General features: G+C 42.2%; 1 protein-coding gene across 3 annotated transcripts in view; it reads right to left on the reverse strand.

Moving 5' to 3' along the window:
• Positions 1-230: 230 nt before the first annotated feature.
• The window catches only part of GATA6 (GATA binding protein 6), a 35,361-nt gene continuing 8,109 nt past the window's right edge, over positions 231-27,482 (reverse strand). For all 3 annotated transcript variants that reach the window (XM_083449784.1, XM_083449785.1, XM_083449786.1), the window contains 5 exons: positions 19,361-19,527; positions 12,023-12,148; positions 10,408-10,495; positions 10,212-10,321; positions 231-1,785 (listed from right to left, as the gene is read on the reverse strand). In XM_083449784.1, the coding sequence (XP_083305910.1) occupies positions 1,612-1,785; positions 10,212-10,321; positions 10,408-10,495; positions 12,023-12,148; positions 19,361-19,527 (665 nt within the window). In that variant the 3' untranslated portion in view covers positions 231-1,611. The remainder of the gene's footprint in view (positions 1,786-10,211; positions 10,322-10,407; positions 10,496-12,022; positions 12,149-19,360; positions 19,528-27,482) is intronic.

The following is a 27,482-nucleotide window of genomic DNA, read 5'->3' on the forward strand; positions in this document are numbered from 1 at the left end:
GAGTGCCGCAGGTTTAGAGCCTCTGGTATAGCTTATACTGGTTCAAAAACCATCCTAACATTGGCATTGTTGGCTAGGGATAAATGAGAGGAGACAGAATTATTTGTGTGCATGAATGGTGGAAGTAAGAATATTCTTTTGATTCCTTTCCAAACTTGTATGTAGCTGCTCCTTGACAACACCTCTCTATTGTATGATACACTTAAGAGAAATCACATTGTACAAAGAGAGAAAAACACATAACCTTTTTATTATTAAACCTCTGGTGAAAACGTTTCACATGACATCCCTTTTTTAAAAAATGTAAACCAACCTAGCTATGGGTCAGGTACATTATACAGATTGCATCCAGTACTTTAAAGATGCCTAAATATCTTGTTGGAGTATTTACATACTTTATCCATTAGGTAGTAAAGTTTCACTGCAACTGATAATTCTTCTAGCACATACTTTATTCCGTGGCAAGATAGTGGGGATGACTGTGTATATAAAAGCTCATGTCCAGATAGACAGGTAGGGTCAATTTCTTTTCCTGAGAAAACGTTTGTTCTTGAAACTTGTACTTTATAAATCAGAAACACAGAAGAATGTGTTCTGTTACAGTAAAAATAAAAAAAACTTGCAACAAAAGGATGCCTAGTTAACTTTTTTCTTTTAAATTATTTACGTACCATTAAGTTAAAATGTTTACATTCATTCCATTCATTCATATAAAAACTGTTGTTAAATCTTATGCTGATGATTTAACACTGATTGCTGCAAGACAAATTGCACTTTTTATATAAAAAACAAAATTATTGTATATATGGAAGGGGGAGGAAAAAAAATCTGAATGCTACCCTGTTTACAAAGTTTGACTGACTACATACAGTTCAGCCACAACATAGACGCTCTGTCCTCCTCCATCACAGTATATGTTAAAAACAACAATGCAAATGCTTTAAACAAAAGTTCTCCATAGCCAGTTCTAATGGGAGAAGGGGGGGTACCAAAATGCGTTTCTTTCCTTCATTAGGCTGTATTGGAAGTCTGCTTCGGAAAAGCTACTCAGAAATGGGGGCGTGTCGTGAGTGGAAGGCACTAGCTGAAACACTGACCTGCAAGAGGAGATTGGCTCAAACTATCAAGTTCAATATATGCTCACTTGTTGCTTAGCTCTTCTGTGTTGCTCTATAATGCAAGCTTTGCCTACTTTGTCTTACAATAATATCAACACCATCAGATCTTGGATGTTGGTCGAGTGGGAATGGGGGGGAAAAATACACAATCCACAAATACACGAGGCGGCACTGGTGGTTGTGGTGAAGATGTAGCAACAGTGCAGATGGGCACTCCTTGTTGAGCTAAGAGAAGTGGTTTGGACTCCTTTGGTTGTCTTGCATAGCTGAGGACCTGGGCAATCAAGCAGAGACCATGAGAAGGAAAAAAACACCCCCCCTTCTCTCTCACACACACGCTAGTATCAAGGCACAAAAATGACTGGCAAGGAATGTCCTTGTCATCATAGTCACCGCTTCTTGGGACAAAAAACAAACAAAAACAAAAAACACAAGTGTTGCTGGCTGGCTGATGCCCAGTGCATGGATCCAGCACCACTGACTCATCGCCACTTCATGCTAGAGCCAAGGCACACCAGGAGGAATCCTGTCTCACAGAGGCCGTGACTTCTGCAGTGGAGGTCAAGCTGACGCCTGGATACAGCCCTTCCTGGCCGGAATATTTGAGTGTGCTAGTCTCGGGACTGCTGGCATTCTCTCCCTGGCCGGACATCACTGAAGAAACCGCCTGCAGCAGAAGAAAAGCAAGCAAAAGCTGTAAAGTAGCACATATTTATCAAGGAAAAGCAAATCTGCCTGGCCAGGCTGGGGGACTGCTGACACAATCACAGGAATTACTACCTATCCACCCATTCGGCTGAGAAGTGATGAGAACATCATTCAGTTTGAAGAAGTGGTGTGAAACATGCATGAAGTGAATCAGTTCAGTGTCTTAGATCTGGACACAGAAGGCCCCAAAGCCCCCCCCAAAACACCAGTACAATAAAATAGCAGTAAGCCACACAAAACCAAACCATAGCTTAGCAGGACTCTATAAGTATTCCTGGAGAGGAACTCACAACCGCTTTGCTCCCCCTGGTATTTTTCATTGACATGATGTGGTGAACTAAACCAAAGTATTGTCTGAAATAGGGCTCATAGTTAAGCTCCCTCCTCACTAAAGGTGAAGTTTCTTCGGCTAAGCAATAGTTTAGCTTAGAATAATATGCGAACCAGGCAAAAAACATAACTCAAAATGGTCAGCAAAGCTGGCATGAAGGATATATGTATGAAGCTTTTCACCAACTAGCGAAGCAACAGCAGCATATGTGCCTGGAATATTTCTAAAGGAAGGTCATTTCACAGTTGGGGGGGGGGCTACCACAGAGAAGGCCCTTCTTCGAGCAGCCATTAGATGTATCTCCACTAGGAACAGTGTAACTAGATGGGGCCAATGAGGACAATCTCAGTTAATGGGATGTTCTATAAAGGAGGAGCCACTCTCTTAGATAGCCTGGTCCTAAGCCATATGGGGTCTTATCAGTAGACAACAAATCCTTAAACCTGGCTTGGTAGTGAATAGGCAGGCAGTGCAATTCCTTCAGCACTGGTGTACCTTATGTACACAGTCAAGCACAGTACTCTGCAGGAGAAGGTGCCCTGTAGATTTCATCAGGAAGTCTGTTCCCTGTGATGTAGGAATCAGACTTCTAATGTGGTGGCACCTAATCTTCAGAATCCCCCTCCTTCTCCCGTCCCGTTATAGATCAGACAGACACAATCTTTCCTGTCTTTACGACACCGATATGTTTACTCTCAAAAAGCCTGTTTAAGTGGTGGATTTTATACCAGTTGTTATTTGTGAGGGCCTTAACTTGTATTTATATCTGTTCTATTGTTAATGTGAACGTTGTTAATTAACTAAACAGACAAACAAACAGAATGTTCAGTCAGATGCTCCAATGAGCATTCCAACAACAACTTGTAGCCTGCCCATTGGACTGGGTTGCCCCAGCCACTCTAGAGAGGACTTTGCACTAGCTGCAGCTTCTGCGCTGATCCCCAAGGGTAGTCGCTAAAAAAGAATCCCCCAAAAGCTGCAGCCATCCCAATCTTTTTGATTTTCTTTTCACAATAATGTATTATAGCAAGGTGTTCCAAATTGCTAAGATCTGTTTTATAATCATACTGCGTGATTCTCCAGCTTCCTTCCTTCTTTCCTCCTGCTTTTTTTAAAAGCACAATTCAACATCAAACCCTATTTTAGGCCCAAGGAAAACATGTGAGTGGTTTTATCACTGGCGCAGTGCACAGAGTGTGGTTGTGCGTGACAGAAAATGGGTCTGGGCTACATGACAACTGGCGGTGGGTATTCAAAACATAATATCAGTGTGAATTCCAGAAGCTGGCCTTGGGACAAGAGATAAGAAATGGGAGTGGGGAAGGACAGGCAGGCTGCTGTAATGAATTATGTACCTAGTGTGGCCACCCCCAGACTACATCTCCCATGGCTGCTGCGAGTTGTAGTTCAAAACACCTAGAGGGCACCAGGTTAGGGAGACATGATTGAGCAGGGAGTGACAATGACGGTGGTTCAAAACAAAGTTTAAGTACAGCAAGAAGGGAGTTTGGAAAGGCTCTGTTGTGTTAACCTTTCGGTATTTGCTTCCGTGTTGTACCCATAGCTGTTATTTCTTCTCAAAGACACGTCATAGAAGCGTTTCAGTTAAACGTGTTGCAAACTTTGTATGAGAAATCGGGTAAGCAAAAACGGAACTCCACTGCACCATCTGGTGTCACAGTGTTAGAATGCATAAACAACACATGTAAGGCGTTTTTTCTTTGCCAATGTAGCCGAGTCCCTTGTTAACACTGCTTTGTTTTTTTGAAAACAAATGGGGAACAAGCAGAGGCACAGTCCCATATTATTCTATATACACGATATTCATATTTTAAATTCATTACTAGGTTCAGATGTGTTCTATTTTTTGTGGTATAAATATAAATGGGAGAAGAGAGCTGGAGGCAGGTGAGATATGCTGTCTAATATGGAAGTTATAGTGACTTTATTTTTTTAGATTCATTTCCCTTTTCCAATATGCACTGTTTTTTACTCTTCTTTATACACCTTCTTGGTATGCATTTCTTTTATAGATATTATAAGGATATTGTGGTTCCTAGCATTGTACTTTCAATGCCTGGAATGTGCTCTAATAATGTAGCCACCAATATATTGCCTTTTCATTTATGAGTAATATGGATTTTAGTAGTTGTATTTTATGCCTGGGCATTAGGAGATTTTGAGATGGAGAATAGTAATGTATCCTATACTTATAGATGACATATATATTATACTTACTTTAACAGATTTATTATGACTTTAAAATTTGTTGCATGGTGTGTTAAGAGCTTAGGTTCTTCTAGCAAAGGAAACGGGTACTCTATAAACTAAAAAAATACTTAAAAGCTGATGTGGCATTATTACAGGAGACACATCTTTTGGTGGAAGATAAATATAGAATGTATAAGATGCCCCCTGTTTTGGGGGACTCTGATTTAAGAAAATGGGGAAAGATCCATTCGTGTATAAGACGCTCCCAAATTTTGGACATTATTTTTTAGGAAAAAAGCCTAGTCTTATACACGGAAAAATACGGTACATGCTAGTAATCATTCTAAGCATTCTAAGGGTGTGGCTATATTGAACCTCATAGAAAATATTTGCTGGGGTTTGAGAAGGTGGTTGCAGCATGCAAACCCAAGAATATTACTGAACTGGAAGCAGTTGCTCATGAGAAATGGGCCAAGATTCCTCAGGAATGCTGCCAGAAGCTGCTGTCTGGTTATGCATCTCGTTTGCAGCAGGTCATAGCACCAAAGTTTGTTCTACTAAGTTCTAAATATGCTTGCCATGAAGGGGTTGAATAATAGTGAGACTGGAGAAGCCAGTATAAGTTGCAATTTCAGCTGAATTTGGGGAAACCACTTGAAGCATCTGTTGTGTCGAGCTATTTTAATTGCTTTTGTTTGATTTGCTCATTGCAAACAGCTGAAAGCCTGTAAATTTTGATAATAAACCTGATTTGCAATGGGGGTTGAATTATTTCGATTGCAGCTATATAATCATTTGGTAATAATCATATGGAAGACAGATGCACAAGCAATAGGTATAGAACAGGCTTCCTCAACCTCAGCCCTCCAGGTGTTTTTAGCCTACAACTCCCATGATCCCTAGCTAGTAGGACCAGTGGTCAGGGATAATGGGAATTGTAGTCTCAAAACATCTGTTTAAAATGTGGCTTTGGGGGACAGCGAAAGTGGCTGAGACAGGAGTGTTTATGGTCCAACATCCACATATGATCACATATGGAAATGACTGGAGCCCAGTGAACATGGGGCAAAACTACAAATGACAAAGAGTGTATTTATTGTCAGGTGTTGCCAGTAAGGAAGCAAAAGGCCAACTAACCTGCCTCTTGGATACATAGGAAAGGAAGTGGGTTGCAGCCCTGAAAGTTCTACCTTCCAAGAGAATTAAAATGAATTTGGGCTAAAAACTATTGCTGACAACATGAATTATACCAAATCTCTACATTGCTTGGAATCATTTGGCACCGTTGTCTAGAAAAGACGAATGAATCATTTCTGCACAAGCAAAGGAATGTGTTTTCTCTAATTGATTAATTCCCTTTTTGTGAACTGAAAAGTCTTCTAAAAAGTCTTCATATTCTTTTGTGCCAATTTGGAATTTTCCATGCTGCCAGAGATAAGAAGTATGGAAAGTTGCAGAAATGAAATATTACTGCAATCACTTAACTAGCAAGTGTATTCGGAGGATTGTGAGTGAAGTACTAGTATTGTGGCTTCGTGGTGGGTTATCATCTGCAGCATTTTTAAAGTGACACCCTTCTTATCTATCCCTACATGCATCCTGTGGAGGATGTTGGGATGAGAGACAGGCACACTAGTTGAGTGTCTCCCATCCCCACCGCCTCAATGTGCATGGCTCAGGTGTGAGGAGTGATGTGCTCAGGTGTGAGGAGTGATGTTCCTGCCAACATCAGTGCACCAACCCAGCTCTCACCTTCTGACCTCCACAAATTCAGTAAAGATTTGAAGGGAGAGCCAGTGGTACTCACATAGACTTTTCCCTACAATGGGCAGCCCTGATGGCCCAAGGCTCCTCCAGGAAGACCCCCATTCAGAACTTAGTGGAACATATGGAAGTCAAAGCAACAGATCTGGCCAGGTGCACAGACATCAGAGGTGGAGTTAGGCGGGAGGACCGACATCAGGAGCAAGTCCAGGATGTGTAACTAACTCCATCCTCCAGATGTGTGGCCAACATCTGCAATCACAAAACAGCCTTACCATCAGGCAATATGAACCAGTCACTATAGCAAGCCATTTACGGGTGTGAACTGTGAGCCCTGGGAAAGCAATAATTCAAGCATGGGCACATTTCTATGGAACGGGTCCCTTCCGTTTCTACAGTCCAATCAGGGGCACGATAGGTAGGACTGCATCATCTCATTTTCACGTGGTTTGTATTAGCAAATACTGGGGGTTAGGTCAATATGCTACTGGTTAATGATTGCTGTGGGAAATCCTAGTGCTACATACAGTAGGGTTTCTTGAAGCAGATGTGTAAAAGTGCAAAAGCAATAGTCATATGTACATGCGTCTTTAAACAATGTGTACATGTATCTGTGAAATCTAGACAATTCAGATTTTCCAACAGGAGCGTCTGGATGTTTAAAGTTGTGCCCACACATCTCTTACCATCCCACTTCTGTGTGTTTCCTGCAGAAATCAAAGCAGGTAGCAATGGCTTTAGTCCCGGAAACAAACAAACAACCTTATAGCTGTGTTTCTTACTGCTCTGACAAACATTTCTCATGCTGTTTGTCCTGGTCACTATTCTTATCTTCATCTACCACTACACACACATCTATCTATCTATCTATCTATCTATCTATCTATCTATCTATCATCTATCTATCTATATCTATCTATATCTATCTATCTATCTATCTATCTATCTATCTATCTATCCATTCCCCATTGTGCAATTAAAGCCATTCACCAGCATTGACGATAATTCCTTCTTTCCATTATTTTCCATGATCTTGACAGCTCCACCACCACCACCAATCCACAGCAAGTGTTTCACAACTCCACAAATGTGTTTCAGTGCGGCTGTATTTTTTTTGTAATTCAGCAAAGTTAAGTCTCTCTAGGGGGCCTGAATTGCTGGTGGATGTATTTGTTATGTTGTTGGTGTATTGTAAACCACAAGCTTGCCCTAAATGTTCAAAAATAGCATGCTGTGCACTTTGACTGCATGCACAGCATACATTCAAAACACATTTAAAGCCCATGGCTTCCCCCAAAGAATCCCAAGAGCTATAGTTTAACACCCCCCCCCAATAGAACTGCAATCGCCAATAGCTAACAAACTACAGTTCTTGGGATTCCTTGGGGAAAGTCAATTGTATGGTGTGCATGCAGCCCTAGAATTAAAGAGCTTGAAGGGACTTAAAAGGTCATCAAATCCAAACCCCTATTGATGCTGGGAATGCCCAAACAAGGCAATCTGCTTGATGCACTACTAAGATCATATCTATGTTTGGTTGGTATTTGGTGTGATAAATATGAAGGACATAATCTAGTCCTCAGGAACATGTGGTGACCACATACTCGAATGTTGTGAATATCCATGTTTCCCTAGTACATGTTTGGAGATATGCACCTCTGCCCTATACATCATGTGTTTTCTCCAGCAAATTCCAGTTGGACACTAGTATTCATGTGCTGAATAAAGGACCAAAAGCCTCTAAGTAAGTCAGGAGTGGGGGTGAGGTGGGCTTACCTCCTAGTCAATGTGCTTAGGAGTAAACTCATTGGAAGTCAGTGCAAAATAATTCCAAGTTAGCACACATTGGCTTGTCCTGTTACGGATTTGTGGGGAGGAAAAGCACCTCTTATGCTGCCCTGCTTTTTTAGAAGCGTAACTAGAAGGCCAACCAGTTCAAGGCCAAGCTAGCAGCAGTGTAGTAAATGTCCATCCATACATAATAACAGTTGCAGGAGGATATGTTTTCTCTTTCACAATGCAACTGCATATTTGAGCAGTGAAGCAAATAAAAGGAATTGGGTCAGAGAACAAGAGACACTGAAACCAAGGATCATAAGACAAATAGCTATGGAGCTTATTTAACTAAAAGGAAGCCATAATGAAGCGATTTCCAAGTAAAGGACATGGCTGGAATACCTATACAGCTGAATGTGCAATGGATATACATCTAATGCACACTGCCCAACATCTCCTCTCTGAGTCACGCTCAGTGGCGTAGCGTGGGTTGTCAGCACCCGGGGCAAGGCAAGTAATTTGCGCCCCCTAACCCGTGGATTTGCGCCCTCTAACCCATGGATTTGCGCCCCCTAACCCTAACCCCCAGATGTTGCGCCTGGTGCGGCCGGCCCCCCCTGCACCCCCCACGCTACGCCACTGGTCACGCTTCTGTTATGGGGATAGAGCCCAAATTCCAGTACACAAACAGCAATACTTCGTACTTGGGAAATGTGCCCTTTTCCCCTAGATCAAGGGTGATGAACCCCTGGGCCGGATATGGCCCACAGCTGGATTTCATCTGGCTCCTTAGGTTCTCCTCCTGCCCATCAGCAGGAAAAAGTTGAGAGGGAAAAGAGTTTTGATGTTCTGCAGGATGGTCAATTGCAACTGTGTTTTCTGAAGGAAAACTAAAGCCAATGGGGAAATGTCCCAACAGAGAGGTAGACTTGAGTTATTTGCAAATTTGCTCAAAATGTCCATGCATTTTGCAGTTGGGGGGTGCAATTGCATTTTGAAGTTTGAGGCTCTGAATAGCTCTAAAGCAAGGCTTGCTGTTCAGCTGTGCATTCAACTGAGTCTTGACATTATTTGCATTCTTCTGCTGGGATTGCAGAGTTCTTTTTGCATTTTGCACAGCCAGTACAGATAAAGGAGGTTGGAGAGCTTTATAAACAAACTTTGTTGGGTTTTCTTTTTTAAAAAAGAAAAAAGTCTATGGAGAAAATGGAAGGGTAAAGCGAGCGGCACTGCTAAAAAAATATTTCTCATTTTCCATAGGAAACGGCTGTTTGTGCCTCAACCCCCTTTTGGGTCTGGCCCAGTGTAGGTGCTACACAGCCTCCTATTGGAAATTGATTAAATCATCAGCTAGCTAAACTGTTGCTCAGAGAGCCTATATTTTTGCCATTCACTATGGCTTATCATGACTTGCAATCTGGAGCAATGTTTCAGAAAGCCATACATATTGAGATGTCAGCAATATGCAACTGTATCAAAATGTAAAATCAAGTTGGTGCATGTCTACTCAGAAGTAAGTCCCACTGATTTGAGCAGGACTTACTTCCAAGTAGCATGCATAGAATAACAGCCTAATTGGCTACTCAGTGAAAAAGGAAGGTGTTCAACCAATGACCAATTCTAATTTAAATGCTTGACAACCCTGACATACACTTGTATAAAGTGAGTTGAGCATTAATGGCTCTCCATCATTATCTCACAAAGGTGGATTATAGTCACTTAATTAACCTTATCAACAAGGTATTTACAGTACTCAATGGTGAAATAAAATGTACATTGGAAGTAAAAGTACCTATCTTCCACCCATTTACCTCCCTACCAAATACATCACCATAAAAAAAGGTAGCATTTCCTAGACTGGACCCGTGAGTGGGGAGATGGTCTACTGTGCTCTCTGCTAATATCTGTGTCTCTGACCCAACTCCCTGCTATGACTGCTGATCATAAAGGATTTTAGAATATACAGCTTTTAAAAAGCGGAAACTTGTTTTAGCCTGTGGATCACCCCAGCCTGGATCAGGGCCAACGCCTATTGTACAACACGGTACAATATAAGATAGGATACGACACAGTATAAATAAGAGATAAATCTTGCAACTTAATAAAGATGTTTGTGAAGTACTTTAGTTTTACATTGTGTTTGCGTTTATAGGTAATTTCCTCAGATATTCCCCGTCCAGTATCAGCTCCCTAACTGAAAAGTTTATTTAGATTACTGTTCTACTAGATAAGATAAAAATGGAGATAACATGCGCCACCGAAATCTACTCGCTTGCAAGCATGGATACTATTTTGTCACTTACCCCTGAGGCTGTGGTTTGTGTGCTAGGGGAAGCATTTTTTCGGCAGTCATCTGAGTTCGTAGAAGACGTGGAAGTTGGAGTCATAGGAACGGCATTATTGCTATTATTACCTGCAACGGGAGCACCCAGGTTAGAACTCTGCGTTCTCCAGATGGCCAAATCTCTGCCCCTCCACAAACCCTTTCATTATATTTACCCGAGCATGACTTTGTCTTAGCCAAGTTCTTTGGTTTTCGTTTCCTGGTTTGAATTCCCTCTTTCTTCATAGCAAGGGGTCGGGGCACCTAAAATGCAAAACCCCCAAAATTTAAAAAAAATCTGAAATTTGTTTTCTCTTTGGATACATTAGAGACATCGTACTATTACAGTGAAAATAATAGCATTAGGACATGTTTAATTCATTATGTAACCGCTATTCATGTAAAATTTCACTATTTTTCCTTCTCCAGTTCTACACCCCGTAGGTACACAGAGGAGCGGTCATAGGATATGGTTTTTGGTTTTTTTTATATCTGGCTGGCAAACAGTGACACTTGATTCTATAATGGACATTGTACTCTATGCAGATATAGAGCTGCGTCGTGCATATATGTGTGGGATCCTTTAGGCCTATAAACCTTATCCATATTCAGCATCCTTAAGAAGATAGTAGAATGGTAGTCTCCTTTCGGGTGGCAGTGTTGGGAACAGTCCAACCATTTCTCATCCATCTACTAAATAGTTCCATCAAACTTGCCTTTCCCTTATCAAAAGCCTTTCCCTGCAAACTTGCGTTCGTTTCTCTCGATTGTCTGCACTATTGAAGAACTTCTATGTGGCTAGAATGTTTTAATTGTAGGGTAAACCAGTGGTTCCCAATTTGCTAAGTATTGCAGAGCCCCTGTTTTTCAAAAGCCAAGAAATGGAACCCCTACTTTTGAAAACTTTGATATCTCTATCATAGTTTTTGTTATGTGAATGGTGCCACAGACACCCTGAGTGGGTTATGCGGACCCCCTAGGGCAGACGGACCACTCATTGGGAACCACTGGAGCAAGCTATTCCTTCAAAGTGAAGACTGTTCCCTTTCTCCGAAATAGAATTTGCACTTTTACAAGTGCTATATCATGTCTGTTCCACATTTGATATTTTAATGCGGCAGAACCTGTGCTTTGGAATTCCTGACTCTTGACAATAGGCAGGCATCCTCACTATCTTGTTTTAGATGCCTAATGAATTTTTTGGTTTGTCAAACCTATCCCAACACATAATTTCATTGGCTATATTTGTTTTAAATGTGTAACTGATGTTAACTTTGTTTTAATAATCGTTTTATGTATATTTGTGTTTTCTAATTGTTCTGTGGATTTTTGATTGTGCTTCATCTACAATTATATCTGTACACTACTGAAACCACTCTTTGATTAAGCGGTTCATAAATCTCCCAACTACTAAACCAATAAATAATACCCAAGACCTGTCAGCAGCAGCAATCAGTGACTTCTGTTTTCTGTTTAAATTACTCTTTACTGGTGTCCATCAACATTAAATGATGGACTGACATGACGTGGGGCCGTGGATTTCTCTATTGACATCCCCTATCATTTAGTAGTTAAGTACAATTGCATACATGCAAAATAAAAATAAAAATGGGAGGGATAAGAGACGCTTTTCCCACCCCAATCCCCTTTCACCCTTCTAGCAGAGTTGGACTTGGGTCTCCTGTGAAACTGAATGCATGTTCCATCTCAGGAATGGTGTGCTGGCTGGCCATTAAGCATGCATGAAGCAAGGACTGAAATAGCTCCTGATAATATGAAGTAGCTGCTCACCCCATGAAGCTTCATGTACAGGCCACAGGCATTGCATACGGGCTCTCCTTCTGCATTCCTGCGCCAGAGTGTGGTGGTCGTAGTGTGACAGTTGGCGCAAGACAAACCCATTCTTCTCGAAGAAGGCTAAGAGGCAAGCACAAGGAAATGCCAAATCAACACAAAGACGTGTGGACAGAGCTCTTCTGCACATAAGCAGTAGCAGGATTGTATATAGACCACAAAACTGGCTTCAAAAGAGAGAGAGAGAGAGACAGACAGACAGACAGACAAACAAACAAACCATTAAGCTGCATTAAACAGTTGGTCCCTTACCTTTCCTGCCCCGATGTGGCCACGGTGATCCATTCGGCGGTCACCTCCTGGCTTGACTATTGACTCTTGCCCCTGAAACTGGCCCGGACACTCCAATGGGTGCAGAATGCTGCAGCGAGGCTCCTCACAGGGTCCCTGCCATGGGAGCATATTCAGCCAGTGCTTTAACAGTTGTACTGGCTCCCGGTGGAGTATCGGGTCAGGTTTAAAGGTGCTGGTTTAAAGCCCTTTGTGGCTTAGGGCCCTCGTATTTACGGGACTGCCTCTCCTGGTATGCCCCACAGAGGACGTTAAGGTCCATGAATAATCATAGTTTAGAGGTCCCAGGCCCTAAGGAAGTCAGATTATCCTCCACCAAGGCCAGGGCCTTCTCAGTGATGGCTCCGACCTGGTGGAATGCTCTGTCCCGTGAGACCAGGGCCCTGCAGGATTTAATCTCCTTCCACAGGGCCTGTAAGACAGAGCTATTCTGCCTGGCTTTCAATTTGAACTTACCCTGATCTTTTATTCCCCTTCCTTCCCTTCCCCCTCCCCTTTTTATGAAGATTACCCGCTCTGGGATCCCACAGCTAATTCTCCCCTGGTCTCCTCGCTGGCCCAAATAGGACTAATTTAGCCAGCTAGCCCTGGTTTTCATCTAATGTTTATTGGATGGATTTCCCCCCTAAATTGATTTCTGAATTGATTGTTATTCACGTTTTATACTGTATTTTATGCTGGTTTTTGTTGCATCAATTAAGTGTTTTAAATTTAAATTTGTTGTTTCTGAACTCAGAAGGGTGGGGTATAAATAAAAATTGATTGATTGATTGATTGGGTAGAAAAGGAAAGAGTCCCAAAGGTTTAATGGACCAACACATTTCAAAAATATATTCTCCATGGTCACTCAAATACACAATGCCATGTTTTCTACCATGCAAATTCATTTGGTTACACAGTATGGTTGAAGAAAAAGTTGTGCCCCTGAGTAAGATTTTTTTAACATGTTAGGTCACAGGTTTTCAACCTTTTCAATCCACAGCTCCCGTGACCAACTACATTCTTTCTGCGGCACCCCTGTGGGGATCAGGAGCCCAGTTATGTCACCCCTTGCCTTCAGACCTGGCAGCCTCTCACCCTTTTTCAAACACCCTCCTTTGTGGAGTGTTCCCTCAGCCTCCTCTCCCCTCTCCTTGGAAGTCCTCTGGGCAGCCACTGCTGCCGTCCCTGGTCTCTGAGCTGCCCCAAAGAGAGGTGCCTCCTCACACTGCCCCACAGGGGCCTAGGAAGCACCCCCTGGCCAGCCCCAGAGGCACCATTCGCCTGGGGAGCTTGTAGCAAGCGCTACTGCAACAAACAGCTGTGCAAACCATGGGGAGGCAGAGACGCAAGAGGACATCAGAGGAGGGAGGGAGGGAGGGAGGAAAGAAAGAGGGACAAAGACCAGTGTTGCCCACAGCACCACTGACCACCACTCAAGGCACCCCAAGGTGCTACGGCACCCTGGTTGAAAAGCACTGTACTAGGCAATTTTTCTGTACGCTTTTCAAACTCCCATCTCTCCCCTCAGCTCTCCACTAAATTGGCTAGCCACTTACATTTATGTCTCTGTTCCCACTAAGAAGCAAAACTAAAACATCTTGCTCCCCGCTCCACCTGAACCATTATAGTTCCAGTTTCTGCCACTTCTTCCAGCTCCCTCTCCCCCCACAAAAACAAGTGTTTGGGGAGCATCTGAAGATATTAATCATCTTCCAGTAATTCATGCAAAGAGCTATGTGGAAGAATTAACATTCCAAAATACTTTGCAGAAGTGGGCTTTAATTGTTGTTTTTTGGAAGGGGGTGTCAGTAAACTCAAGTATAGCAGAACAGCCTATATTATAAACAAGTCATTTATGGCACTGTTCAGTGGAGTTTGGAGCCAAGATGAAGCAACTCTACATCAGAAATAATCGTACAACAAAGAGCTTTACAACCACAGACCATAGATCATAAGTAAAGCTGCTCCCATAAACATGTGAAATGAAGGTGAAGGGGTTATAAAATTTCCTGTAGCAAGTGATCTCTTTTCCATTAATCATGGGCAAGAATTTCAGCTACATCATAAATCTGCTGTTTTGCACAAGTACTCAAACATTACAAAAACACAGACTCACTGACTATAGATTTACAAACTAACATATTTGCAGGGAGAGGGGGGAGAATCCGTTACAGAAATAAGTATTTTTCTCATCCAAGATTGTAAATGATGACACTCTGGGAAAAATGAATTTGTTCAGGTTCCACCTACCCTCCTTTCTGCAAAATTTGCCATAGTTTGCTAGGATTTTTTTTTTAACCATTGGCTCTACTGAGACAACTGACACATAAAAAAACAAATAACCATAGTCAAAATCTTTTTAGAATATTACTGTTCCTTTATCTTTTGTCACTTTTATAACTAAAATGCATTCTTAAGCAACTTTTAACAGATAGAAGAAACAGTAGGGGGGACCACAGAATTTTATGATTATTACATAAAATGATTTTATTACTAATTGTGTTATTCAAAGGATAATATTAGATTCTCAGCACTCATTCTGGAAAATGTATATTTCTAGTTTTTATGGTTCCAGGATTCTCATTTGTTCCAATGGCTCAGGAGCAAATTGACCAATGTTTCTCAACAATGATCATCATTTAGAGGTGGCAGTTGTAGGGCACATCATTAAAGTTCATATAAATTAGATAATATTGTAAGCTATTAAAAGAAATGTACAAATTATTTCCATGAAATGGGCTACAGTATAGTCAAGTTTTCTTTAAAAATATATGACCATATATAAAAGATAAGATGTTTGAAATAATTCAAGTTTCCTTTTCACTTATTTGGAATAAATAGAGATATTTTTTATTCCTGTAATGTGGGCACAGGAAGACTTTCTTCCTCCTAATTAGATTATGCGCTACTTGATGAAATTAGGTAGATAACCAGTTACAAAACTCCTCCTGTTACTAACTTTGAAAATCCCTTTGTCCATGAGGGCACCATTGAATAGATGGTAATCAGGTGAGGAAAGTGTGACTTCTAAAAGCTCATTGTCTACCTTGGCTGGGTTTTGTTTGTTTGCCTTTGAAAAGATTGTGTCATCTTAACGCAGCCTAAATAAGATTAGCATTGATTAAATTTATGGTAATCAGGATTACAACATAAACGAAATGCAGTTCAAAATCTGTAATGGTTGGCTGAGATGACACAGCCTAAGTAAGAAGAGTATTGATTAAGTAAAATGCAATAGTAAAAAAACCAAAAATCTCTAATAGCACATTATTTCATATGGGAGGAGAATGAATATATTCTAGTTGCAAGGGAGGAAAATTTGAAAAGTCTTTCTGTTAGTTATTAGTTAGCTATATATTTTTTTTATCTTGCCTTCCAAATGTATTTTTCTGGGCTATTTACATAACATTCATGTAAAATACAAAAACTAGCTGGAAATAATAATAGTATAGTCATTAGCTAAATGAGGTTTCAAATTATGGGGATTATTAAAAAAATGTTCCTTTACCTGATTGTAGATGCCAGGTAAACCTCCATAGGGAAAGCATCTGACAGGTAAGAGAATACCAATACTGTACTCCAAAGATCTCTCTAGTTACCTAGTCGTAGGGTGAGTTGAGGTGGAGTGGAGTGGAAGTTGGTGAAGCAGTGGCACCGTCTACAAACCAGGGTAACTGAATAACCCTTAAAAGCCATCTGAGAAAGAGGGAAATCCTCAGAGGCTGGAAATTTTTCCTTTGATAGGGTCCCTAGTTCATCCTAGTGAGTTTACAGGTGTGCATTTCTATTTAAAAGTCAAAGGCTGCATTCCAACTGTGTGAAGATCTTCTGTTGACGCTTACCGGGTTTTACTTCCAGGTCATTAGGCGTCAGACTAAAGGGTTTGTGTGAATCCAAATCACCTCACTCCCAGCCAAATGCCAACATCCTAACTGCTACAATACGCTCTGATGAGTTCACTGTTCTCAGATTCTAATTAACTGGTTATTGTGCTATACACTACTACTCTCTCAGAAGCATGAGTACATTTATATGTTTGTAGTGTAACACAGCCCCCTGAATTTTTGGACTACACCATTGCTAGTCCCCCCCCCCCATCTCATCTTACTCTGTTGGAGGCGTCTAGGGAAAAAGTCTGACCGTGACATGGGATTTTTCACACCCTCTTTAAATATCAGCTTGGCTATAAGCAGAGCCAGGGAATGCATTTTGCTGTTTGAGACAAGAAGATGGAGCTCCCTCAGCTCCATACACAAAGGCCAATGGGACTGACAGGAGAATCTTACTTCAACATGAAGCAAGGATAGTGTACATGAGGGCAGCTGCCTTGCTTGGGGAGGACAGGACAGGCTGTGCTCTGTACATACACTCCCTCCCTCACAAAAGGCTGGCTCCAAATGAGCCATGTCTGGTCCTTAAACACTTTGGAACTCCCTACTGGCATCAGGCAGGGGCCCTCCTTAAACTCTTTACAGTGCCTGCTCAAAACATTTTTGTTTAGGCAAGTCTATCAGGAAATGTAGAAAATGAAATTAAACATATGTCTTTGGGGCTTATTGTTGATTTTAAATATCTTTTGAATGTGTTTAAATATGTGCCGTGAACAGAATTTTACTGATCACAGCAACATTTTGTTTTGTAACCTACTCTAGCGTTTTATTACAACCAAGCAGTATAAAACTTCTGCTAATTCAATCAATCAATCAATCAATCAATCCCTTCAGTCACTTGATTCACTCAATTTATTGGCTTTTATTAACCAGGGAGAGAGAGAGATTGAGGGGTGGTAAGGGAGTGTGTGAGGGACGCGGGTGGCGCTGTGGGTAAAACCTCAGTGCCTAGGACTTGCTGATCGTATGGTCGGCGGTTCGAATCCCTGCGGCGGGTTGAGCTCCCGCCTTTCAGTCCCAGCTCCTGCCCACCTAGCAGTTCAAAAGCACCCCTAAGTGCAAGTAGATAAATAGGTACCGCTTTACAGTGGGAAGGTAAACAGCGTTTCCGTGTGCTGCGCTGGTGCTGGCTCGCCAGAGCAGCTTCGTCACGCTGGCCACGTGACCCGAAAGTGTCTTCGGACAGCGCTGGCTCCCGGCCTCTTAAGTGAGATGAGCGCACAACCCTAGAGTCGGACACGACTGGCCCGTACGGGCAGGGGTACCTTTACCTTTAAGGGAGTGTGTGTATAAATTAGACATTGAGAGCCCCAAAGAGGAAAGGCGGCAGAGTCAGAACCTTCAGCCTTTCAAGAAAAATTCTGGCAGGGTTTGTATTTGGAAATGACACCCCCCCTCCCCAGCCTTCAAACTTGGCTCTGGCCATAAGTGACACGTGCATACTTCCTTCTGACACCAAGAAACACCTCCCCAGCAGCAGAAACTAGCCCTGAACTAGGAGAGGTGAGGGTGAAAGGTGGAAAGTAGCCTCTTAGCCCAAAGCCTTCCCCAAAATGGTCACATCAAAGAGTGAGTGAGGCTTTAGTGTACTAGTCCCTTTGCCCAGAGGTCAATTCTGGGCCAAGTCTCACCCTCATGGGTGAGAGAAATTTTGTGGGATGGAGTAGCAGGATGAGCTCTCAGGTAGAAGGCAGTTAAAGCAGTTTTCCCATTTATTCCCCCCACCACATACTTCCATGGAGGAAAGTGACAAATTGAATGATTGATTGATTGATTGATTGATTGATTGACAGCAACAGAGAATCCTAGACTCCCTTACTTCCCAACAGCTCAGCTCATTAACCTTACAGTGATTATTATTTACCAGCCATTCTCATAGAGTGAAAAATCACTCCTGCAGACTATCTTACTCCTGAATTGCTTTTATTGTGCTATAATATCTCAATAAAGAATGGCAGCATTTGGGATATATTTGTTTCCTGGGTCAAACTTAAATGATGACAAAGTAGAAACTTGTCAGGAATGTTTGGGGAACATATTTTATGAATTGCTTAATTCTGGAGAATTAGTGGTTTCTACTCCTAGTGCGCACTGACATACTTTGAATTCCTGAAAATCCAGCCCTAAAAATCTCAAGGCTTATTAGACAGTGGTGAGGATCACAATTTTGTTTCTGAAACACAGGACATACTCATAGTCCTTATGATCTGGCAAAAAAATGCTTAAGGTAACCAGGGGGGTTCCTTTTACCAGAACCAAACAGATAACAACTGTCTATATACCAAAACTACAATTAGGCTATTCCCCATCCTCAATTAGGATAATAATAAAATCCTGAGAAATGAAGATTGGATTCAAGCAGCTCCATTAATTTCCTCGCACTGGCAATATTTAATTGCATCCCAGTCTTAATCTCACTATATGGTTAGTGAGGATTCCTTCATTTTTTCGCTAAACAACTGGCCTCAGTTGCAGGGTAATACTGAGAAAAACATGTCTAAAGTCCACATAAGCTTTTGGAACTTGCCCCATGCATTTAAGATTCGTAGTACATCTTACTGCATATATCTTCCCCAGAAATAAAACTCACTGAGTTAAAATTTAAAAGGATGTATGTGTGATTGCACCCCCTGTGAGTGCCGTGTTTCAATTATTTCATTTCATTGCTAAATCCAAGTTCAAGTTGGCTACTTCTATAAAACAGTCTAATTTAGGTTGTGTTTCAGTGAATGGCAGAACTGGACAAAAATCCAAAACCCAAGCCTTTGATTTTTGTAAGACGTTTGTTTGCAGTGCAAAAGTTTAAAGTACAACTTCTTTCAGAACGTTTTTAACTGTGTAACTGCTTTTAGATTTTTCGGATTTTAATTGCCATCTGTTTGTCACTGCGAACCTTCCACATAGCAAGTACCTCTTAAAATGAAGCAAGAAGTTGTGGTTCTAATACCGTGGATCTGCACAGGGCTATTGATTTCAAGCAGCTTGTTTGGCAATAGAAAAATATTGAAACGCAATGTTTAAGCAGGAGGGGGAGAGGGCAAATGAATTCATGGATCTGGGTGGAGACAGGGAAAAGACCCTTCAGTCTTTCACCCACCTCACTGATACTCACCACTCTCTTATGAGGCTTGATGAGAGGCCTGCTAAGTCCATTCATTTTGGTGTACAGCCCACAAGCATTGCAGAGATAGTTACCAGTTCCATCCCTTCTCCACAGGGGGGTCTGGTAGGAGCCACAGTTGACACATTCCCGGCTCTCAGAGAGATCCTCCAGAAGCTCTGTAGGGAGAGGGGCAAAGAGGCTGGGTTAGCTTGGAAGTCATGCAGAGGCTCAGCTGACTGCTTTGGAGTTATCTCGCCCCTCTCCACCCTCAAAAAAGAAATCGGCTGGATTGCTCTCCCTCCCCAAAGACATAGAGTGGCTAGTCCCATCACAGCCAGTGGCCAAGAAGTGCACCACAGTCAAAACAGTGAAGTGAAAAAAGCCACAGTAAATTTCCAAGTGGTGCCCTGCAGCCCCCCAATCAATCCATATCTTCACAGAAGGATTCAAAGTGCACATTAGATACATTTAGAAGCTGCAGTCATCCTATCCAAGTTTACCTGGGAGTTAGCACCAATGAACATAGCAGGACTTACTTAAAAGTAAACACACATATACTGTCTGGCTGCAAGCTCGCTGAGCTAAGAGAATAAAATCAACTTCTGAGTAAAGTGGTTAGGATCAGATTCTGCTCAGAAGCCTAAAACCAGTGGAGCTTCCCCTCCCCCCAGCAAATTAAATGTCTTTAATAATATTTATAACAGCTTTTCTCCAAGGTGCAACATGTAGATAGCTATTCCCCCTGCTCATTTTACAATCACAACAACCCTGTGAAGTAGGTTAGGGTAAGAGGTAGTGAATGGTTCAAGATCAACCAAATAAAGCTTCATGGGAGGGGATCTGAACCCAGATCTCTCTCTCTGCCCCCCCCCCCCATCTGAGTCTGACACTAAAACCCCAACTCTGCACACTTTCCAAAGTGGTTCCCAGAGTCATTTGTAACAGCAAAAACAGAGACTTCTTGCGGCATCTTAAAAACTAGCATTTTTATAGTGGCACAAACTTAAATGGAAGTCAATCTTTTTCATATCCATTTACAGTACTATAATTCTCAGTTGCAGGTATACATATACTGTATATATACACACACAGGTTACACACATACACCCCATTTTTCTTCCATTATAGAACCCAAAGTGGTGTACATACAGTTCCCCTGCAGCCACACAAACCCCCACCCGGACCTCCTTAGCTGGGATGTAGGCAGAATAAGTTCAGCGACCCTTTAAAAACTTAGCACCAAGCGTCGAAGAAACAATTGGGTTTTTCTGGTTTTAGCTGTTCTCATTTTTATATGTAAGCCATCTTGAGTCTCCTGTCAGGGAAAAGGGGGCTGGGGTAAATAAATAAGAAGCAGAAACAATCAAATGCTGGTGATTTTAAAGGGAGGCTCCAGGTTGAAACTGAATTGCAAGTCCCCAAGGAGTCCAAATGTGATCATTTGGGGCTTGATCAGACCCAAAGGAGCAGAGCTGAACTTATGGTGTGAATCACATTTCCCTAAGGGGCCTCCCTTTGACGTTCCTTTACAGCCACCTTAATATTCAGTGACAAGAGAGTCCCGGCAGACCAAAATGTTCTCTTCTTGGTTTATATATTGCCATTGCTGGTGTCAAATTTGTATCTGCCTATTCCTTCACAGAGAGACGGGCCCGTTTGCCTTAGATGGAAGGGGATGGTAGTGTATATCACTTTGCAAGATGAGCACATCAATGAACCCCTGATGTTGTGTTGCCAGAGTCGGCACGGGGAGAGAGTGGACCTCTATCTGGCCTTGTTGTTGGGTCTGGTTCCTACGCCTGGAACTACAGAGAGGCTGTTTTAGGTTGGGGACATAGAGGTCTGTTTGCAACAGAACAGTCCTGCCAGCTGAGATGTAACCGGCTCCCATTTCTTCCAATTCCTATCAACCATCTACCTGGACACTAAATTTGCAGAGTATTCTCCCATCTTGATCTTGCGTGTCCTTGGTACTGTTCAATAATGAAAGTAATAAACGGATCCTGCCGCCCTACTTCTCCGGCTTGCATTCAGAAACAATAAGCCTGCCTTTAGTTTGCAGCAAATTGTAAAAACACGATCCTTTCAATTGGGGCTTAAAAAATAAATAAATTCCAATTTGGAGAGGATTGCAGTCATGAGGGAAGCAGTCGGAGCAGCAGCGGGAGGGAAGGTCAGGTATCTCTTTCGCAATGCTGCAATCCCCTTCCTCCTTCTCTCCCACCCAAGTCAGGCGCTCTGGTCAAGAAATGGGAGGCAAATTCAGCATTTGCTGAATCTGGGTGTTCCCTGGAAAACTCGAGCCAGCAGCCTTGGAGGCGAGGAGAACCGCAGGCAGGAAGGCGGTCGTGCCCTCTCCTCCCCCCCAGTCCTTTGCGGTTCTTCCCCAGCTACTATCTCGTCTTCCGACGTGACTGCTTTGAATGGCTCGCATGTCTCCCTTCCCTCTGCGGGGATCGGCTCGCGGCAGCGGGCTCAGAAAAGAGATCACCCAAAGCAAGCTTTTAAAAATCCAGCAAAATTAGTTTTTGCCTTTGGTTTTTGCGATGCTTTCTGGCTTCAGCAACTTTTTGCGTTGCTCTTCACAGCAAACGCTGCGCAAAATGCTAAGTAAAGCCTTGGCGATTTCAGATCGGCTTCCTTCCGAGTAAGGATGGAGACCCAAATGGGAAAACAACCGGACTCGCCCAGGAACACGGTGCATTTGCGGTGCAATGCTTACGAGTGGTGCCTTGACTCAGAAGTAAATCTGCACTTGCTCCATGGGGCTAACTCTAGAATAAGTGCGTTTAGGTTTGCCCCTTAAGCACCTTTTATTTTAATATGTCCCTGTCTTCTCCTCTCTGAAGCTATTTAAATCGGAGTCACTTCGCAATTCGCGCCCGCTCCTTGGTTTTTACCGCTTATCTAGAAAGAGGGTCCCTTGCTGGGATCGCGACCTGGAACGTTAATAACTCAATTTCTGCGATCGCTCCGGATTTCCTTGAAATCCAAGCCAAAAAAATGGCGCGGCTTATAACGGAGGACAACGTGTTCCCACCCTAAGTCGAGGGCTGGGAATTCCCTGTCGCGATTTTAAAAGCCGCAATTTCCCCAGCGCATTTCTCTGTAGATCTATAGATACAAGGGTTTTTTGTTTTTCATTTCCAGGGATCCGCATGCAGCCCGATCTTGGGCAAGCTTACTTGCACAAAGTCAGTCCCTCCGAGTTTAGTGGTTCTCAATGCCGCGTAACTGAGCCTCAGAATACATGCACTTAACGGAGAGTTCGCCCCCTTGAATGCGCTGGAATTTATTGTCAAAATTGGGTATACATTTGGAGTAATTTGCACGGGAGTGCAGCTTCCCCCTCAAGGAGAGCGTGCCTTTATTGATGGATTAATAGAAACCTTTATAGACCGCCTCGTGAAATATCAAGGCGGTGTCCAACATAAATGTGCAAGTGCAATAAAACATAACATTCATTTTTTATATAAAAATGCGGGTTTTTGATTATAATAAAACGCTATTGAAATCGGTGATTTAATTATGCTTGGGAGCAGGCTGCTCCAGGCTCCCTTGAAATCCCCACTATTTGCCTTTGGGGCCGAGTTGCGAGGGACTTCAGCCCCCCAAGCAGTTTCTTTGGAAAGGGGAAGGAAACTCCATTTAAATCAATGGGAGGGGCGAAAGCCTAACTCCCCCCCCCCCCAAAATTCCTCGATTTCGAGAGGACCTTGAAGGTTTCTGGCAAATCCCAGGGGACGTTCTTTCCCCCCCCCCCAAAAAAAACCACACACCCTAAAACCTGCGGAACTGAAATAAAAGGGGCTGTGGAAAAGCGCAGGCAGGCGGCATACTGACAAGCTTCTGAAAAAGATCGGAGGTTTTGCCTCTGTGCAAAGGTCGGCCCGCTTCCGACTATTTCTCTGACCAGAGGACAGAACTATTACAGAACTGGACTTAAGCTGCGAGTTGAGAGGTATTGATGGGATCGAAGTGGATGCGAATTGCGAGCGGGAGTTCCTTTGTTACCGCAAAAATAAAATAAAATAAAATGCTAAAACCAATCTGCCAGCCGGAGTTCATAATCACAGAAGCCCATGCCATTAAAAACAAAAACATCTCTTAGGTTACAATCAAATATCCGTTTTCCTGGGAGTTCGCTCCGCTGAATTAAATGAGACTCCCCCTTGTGAAGAGATATGCATAGGAATACACTGTCCCTTTTAAGATGCCACCAGATTTTTTTTTGGGGGGGGAGGGGTAATTTCAAGTAAATTGATGGCACCTTTGGGGGAAAGCAAGCAAGCCGTCCTCTGAGTGTCCCTAGGCCCCCGTCAAGTATGTCTGCTGCTGATCACAGCCTGATTTTATCACAAAAGTTCAGTCACCGCAAGATAAGTCCGTATCTAGAGAATATATGATCCCTCTCCCTCCCACCCTCAAGAAACAATATCCTAGTTTTTCAGTCTTTTTGGGAATCCATGGTTAATTCTCAAAAGGGTTTCCAGAAAGCAGAACCGGGCCCCCACATATAAAATCTCCCTGCTACCGAGAGGAACTAGAGAAATACTGTTCCTGCTTTTTCCTCCTGGGAAATAATTGATTACTGTTGAAAGTCACCGGATCATTGCCTTAGGAGAAGCCGCTGGGAAATAGGCACGACTTGCAAGCCTGGAAGTAACTTTCCCCCCATTGAGCGCCCTGCGCAAATAGCTTGAAACAGTTTCAACGGCCTCTCCTGTCCTTTATCTGCTTTGCAGCCCTAGGTTTCTGCTCTTGGGCACGCAAGAAAGTGAAAGGGACCTCGTAAATGTCAAAGGAGTCTTTGCGATTCGTGTTTAACGACAAGAATGGGGGAGTCGAAATCCTGGCGGGGCGAGAGACACCAGCCCCCTCCCCCCAAAGATCTTGTCTTTTGGAAAGGAGCAGAAATGGAACAGGCAAAATCGCAGCAGGCCAGGACTCATTCCTGGTGCAACGTCAGCCTGTAGTTTTTGAATAGCTCCTGAAAAAATCTATTCATCTCTGCACTACAAGACTCACGTGCCATGGCTTCAAGGACACTGGAGTCAAACAGTGAGATCACTCCCCATGCAAAAAACAACACACACACGCTGTGTCTTATCCTGAAGAAAACGAGTTTGCACGAGACAATAAGACCCCCCCTCTCCTCCTCTTCTATAATAAAAAAAGGTTTTATAAATAACAAATTATTTTAAAATTATTTTAAAAAATTATAAAGATCTGCTTCAGATCTGGTTGTCCTCACAACAAATTTGTCAGGTAGACCGCTCACTTTACACAGACATGGGAGATTTTAGGACATTTCAGTAGTCTGCTGCAGTGAAGTATGGTTCCAAGTTCCACCCATAATATTCAACGTCCTAGGTTACGTTTATCCATTAAAATTGAGGTTTTAAATAGTGAGAAACTGCTGTCAAAAATAAATGTATACTAAAAAGTTTATTTGGAAACAAGCCTCATGGGTTTTAGTGGAGTCTGCTTCCATGTATCTTGCTTAGCAGCACAAATATAATTTAGCCATTTATAAAATTTAAATTAATGCACTCTTTACTTTATTCCCATTAAAAAACCAGATTAATTTTGTGCTTATTTGTTTTCTTAAAATGTACATTAGAATTCTGGATTTCATAAACTAGCAATGATTTAGCATAATGATTAAAATCCAGATCAAAAATCTACTCTGTGGACAGATTTCGGGTAACAATTTATGCATCTCTCGTGGTTGCACTTAATTTAATATTAATTATTTCAGCTAATTAGTTGTGAGATCCTCATTCTTTCAACGCCCCCAAGCTGGAATCTATATTAATATGCATTATGTTTGTAGCTGTCATTGCAAGGTGCAGTACTGTTTGTTGTGTTCACTTGCTTGATAAGATGGCTGAAAAATCAAGGCTGGTATGTCCCATCTAAGCAGGCTAACATAGCATTTAGCATGCAAGCAGGTATACTTATGGACATAACCTAGATTCCAAAAAGAGCTGTGCTGATTTAGCACTAACAGTCAATCAATTATATTAAACTATTTCAATCCATTTTTCAGAACAGTGTCTTTGTAGACATAGCTGAAGTTTTAAAAATATTGATCTAAAATTAATTTTCTTGCAAGAACAATTTACAGAATGCAGACTTGCATGAGAAATGTGTGTATACAGAAAAGTTTAACACAACAACACTATCCCCCAACACCCACCAACAAAATTCTGGCCCTTGTCCTTCACGATTTAGTAACAGAGGAAGCTGCCAGGCACTGAGTTGGCCCATTTAGTCCATCTTAGTCACTCAAGTGTTTCGCTACATTGACTAGAAGCTGTACTAAAACTGGGAGAGGAGGAGACAGGAGCCTTTCAGCTCCTATAGAACTTTCTACCCTATTAAGAACTTTCATGAGAAATTTAGGAAGCAATTTTAAAAAAAAATATTACAGGAAATTTACTGTAAAACATATAGGAAATCTACATAAACATATTGATCCAGCAAGATGTGTGGAAGCAAATTTCTTTGCACAGAGCTTATGCAGATGCAGGTTAAAAGCACTGACATGTGCATTGCAATATAAATTTGGTCTGCATCAGCTGTATGCCTAGGCTGGATGGCAATACAGTCCCCCGACTCACTCTGCTTGAAAAGTGAGTGGACGAGGTTCAGACGTACGTTCTGTTTTATTCAGTTTTACTTTACACAAAGAATTTCCCAGTGTACTTGTTTATTAGTGACAGTTTCCAAAATAAACTGTGCGCAGGAAAAGCAAAGTACATCTTATTCCCAGACTCTGCAAGGATAGTGACAGTGGTAGAAATTGTTATGATTTAGTGTCCCTCCAATGGAGCTCAGAGTACTCTATATAGAAGTATTTCAACGAATGAACAATCCTATACACTGAGTCTCCTTGAAACCACTTGAAGGTAAGTGTGTGCAGGATCGCAGCCGTGCGCTACAATCTCATGCATGTTTCTACGTAACTGAGGTTGCAACCCTATACTCCAGGGGACCAAATGTGTAGAAAATAACAAAGGTCACGACTACAGCCATTGCTCCAACTGCTTTTGCCTCTGGCCCCAACCACCAATGGCATCGGGGCCCCAGAAGCAAATCTGTCCCTTGCATCCCTCCACGTCCCCAATTACTTTATATTGTCCTGCTGAACTCAGTGGGGCTGAGCATACAAGTATAGGATTGCATTCTAAGTACCATTTAGATTAATGGGCCTTCACTTTAGTCAATGTACATAGGATGCCTTCGCTGCATGTATTGGCTGTGATCCAAAGGCTCCCCTCCTACAGTGTTTTACACACAAACAATGAGGACTCCCTCAAGTTACATCAGAGGGTGGCTATCAAATCTCTCCTCCTCCCTCCCCCCCAACCATAAGCATCAAAATGTAACTTGTCCAACAGAACTTGGGACAATCTTTATTTTTTACCATCAATACTGGCTAAGCAACATTTACACATTTCCCCAAGGATCTTCACTTAGACCAGAGTTAGGTAGGTCAATATTACTGACCAAGGAGTAGAAGAGGTTAAGTGAGAGACAGTACTTAGTGCAAGACCACCCAGTGACTCCATGGCTCAGTTAAGATTAGATCCAGGGACCCTTACTGATAATATCTTGCCTGCAACTATTGTTCTGCACCAGTTACAAAGGTAGCATATGCAGAGCCCAATACTTGGCCTTGGTATTGGAATCATTGTAGGAAGGATCAGAATGTAACTGCTTGCAGTGAGTTTTCTAAGGCAACAGCCTACTTCCTCAAATGTTCTGAGAACAGTTACACAGTAACTCCGCAGTAAGGTTCCCCCCCCTGTTGAATTCATTTCTAAACACATTAAGTCTATTTAGAACTGGAACAAAGGCTTTTAGGGACTCTAAACAGAACTCTGATTTTGTGAAAATGCAACATCTTTCTAGATATCACATCATGGATACAGTAAAGTCCCACACAGTTAAGACTGAGTTGGGTATAGAGGGGTGGGAAGCATTTCTACCATGAGACAATGGACCAAGTTTTAATTTAGAGTAGTAAAAAGCTTTGTGTCACTAAAATAAACTATAAGTATGGTACACTTGGTGTTTTTTTTAAAAAAAATCAACTCCCTTTAAATATTTGTTTCATTCAAAA

This window comes from Podarcis tiliguerta (assembly GCF_965153285.1).
Source record: "Podarcis tiliguerta genome assembly, chromosome: 7".
Taxonomy (NCBI): Eukaryota; Metazoa; Chordata; class Lepidosauria; order Squamata; family Lacertidae; genus Podarcis; species Podarcis tiliguerta.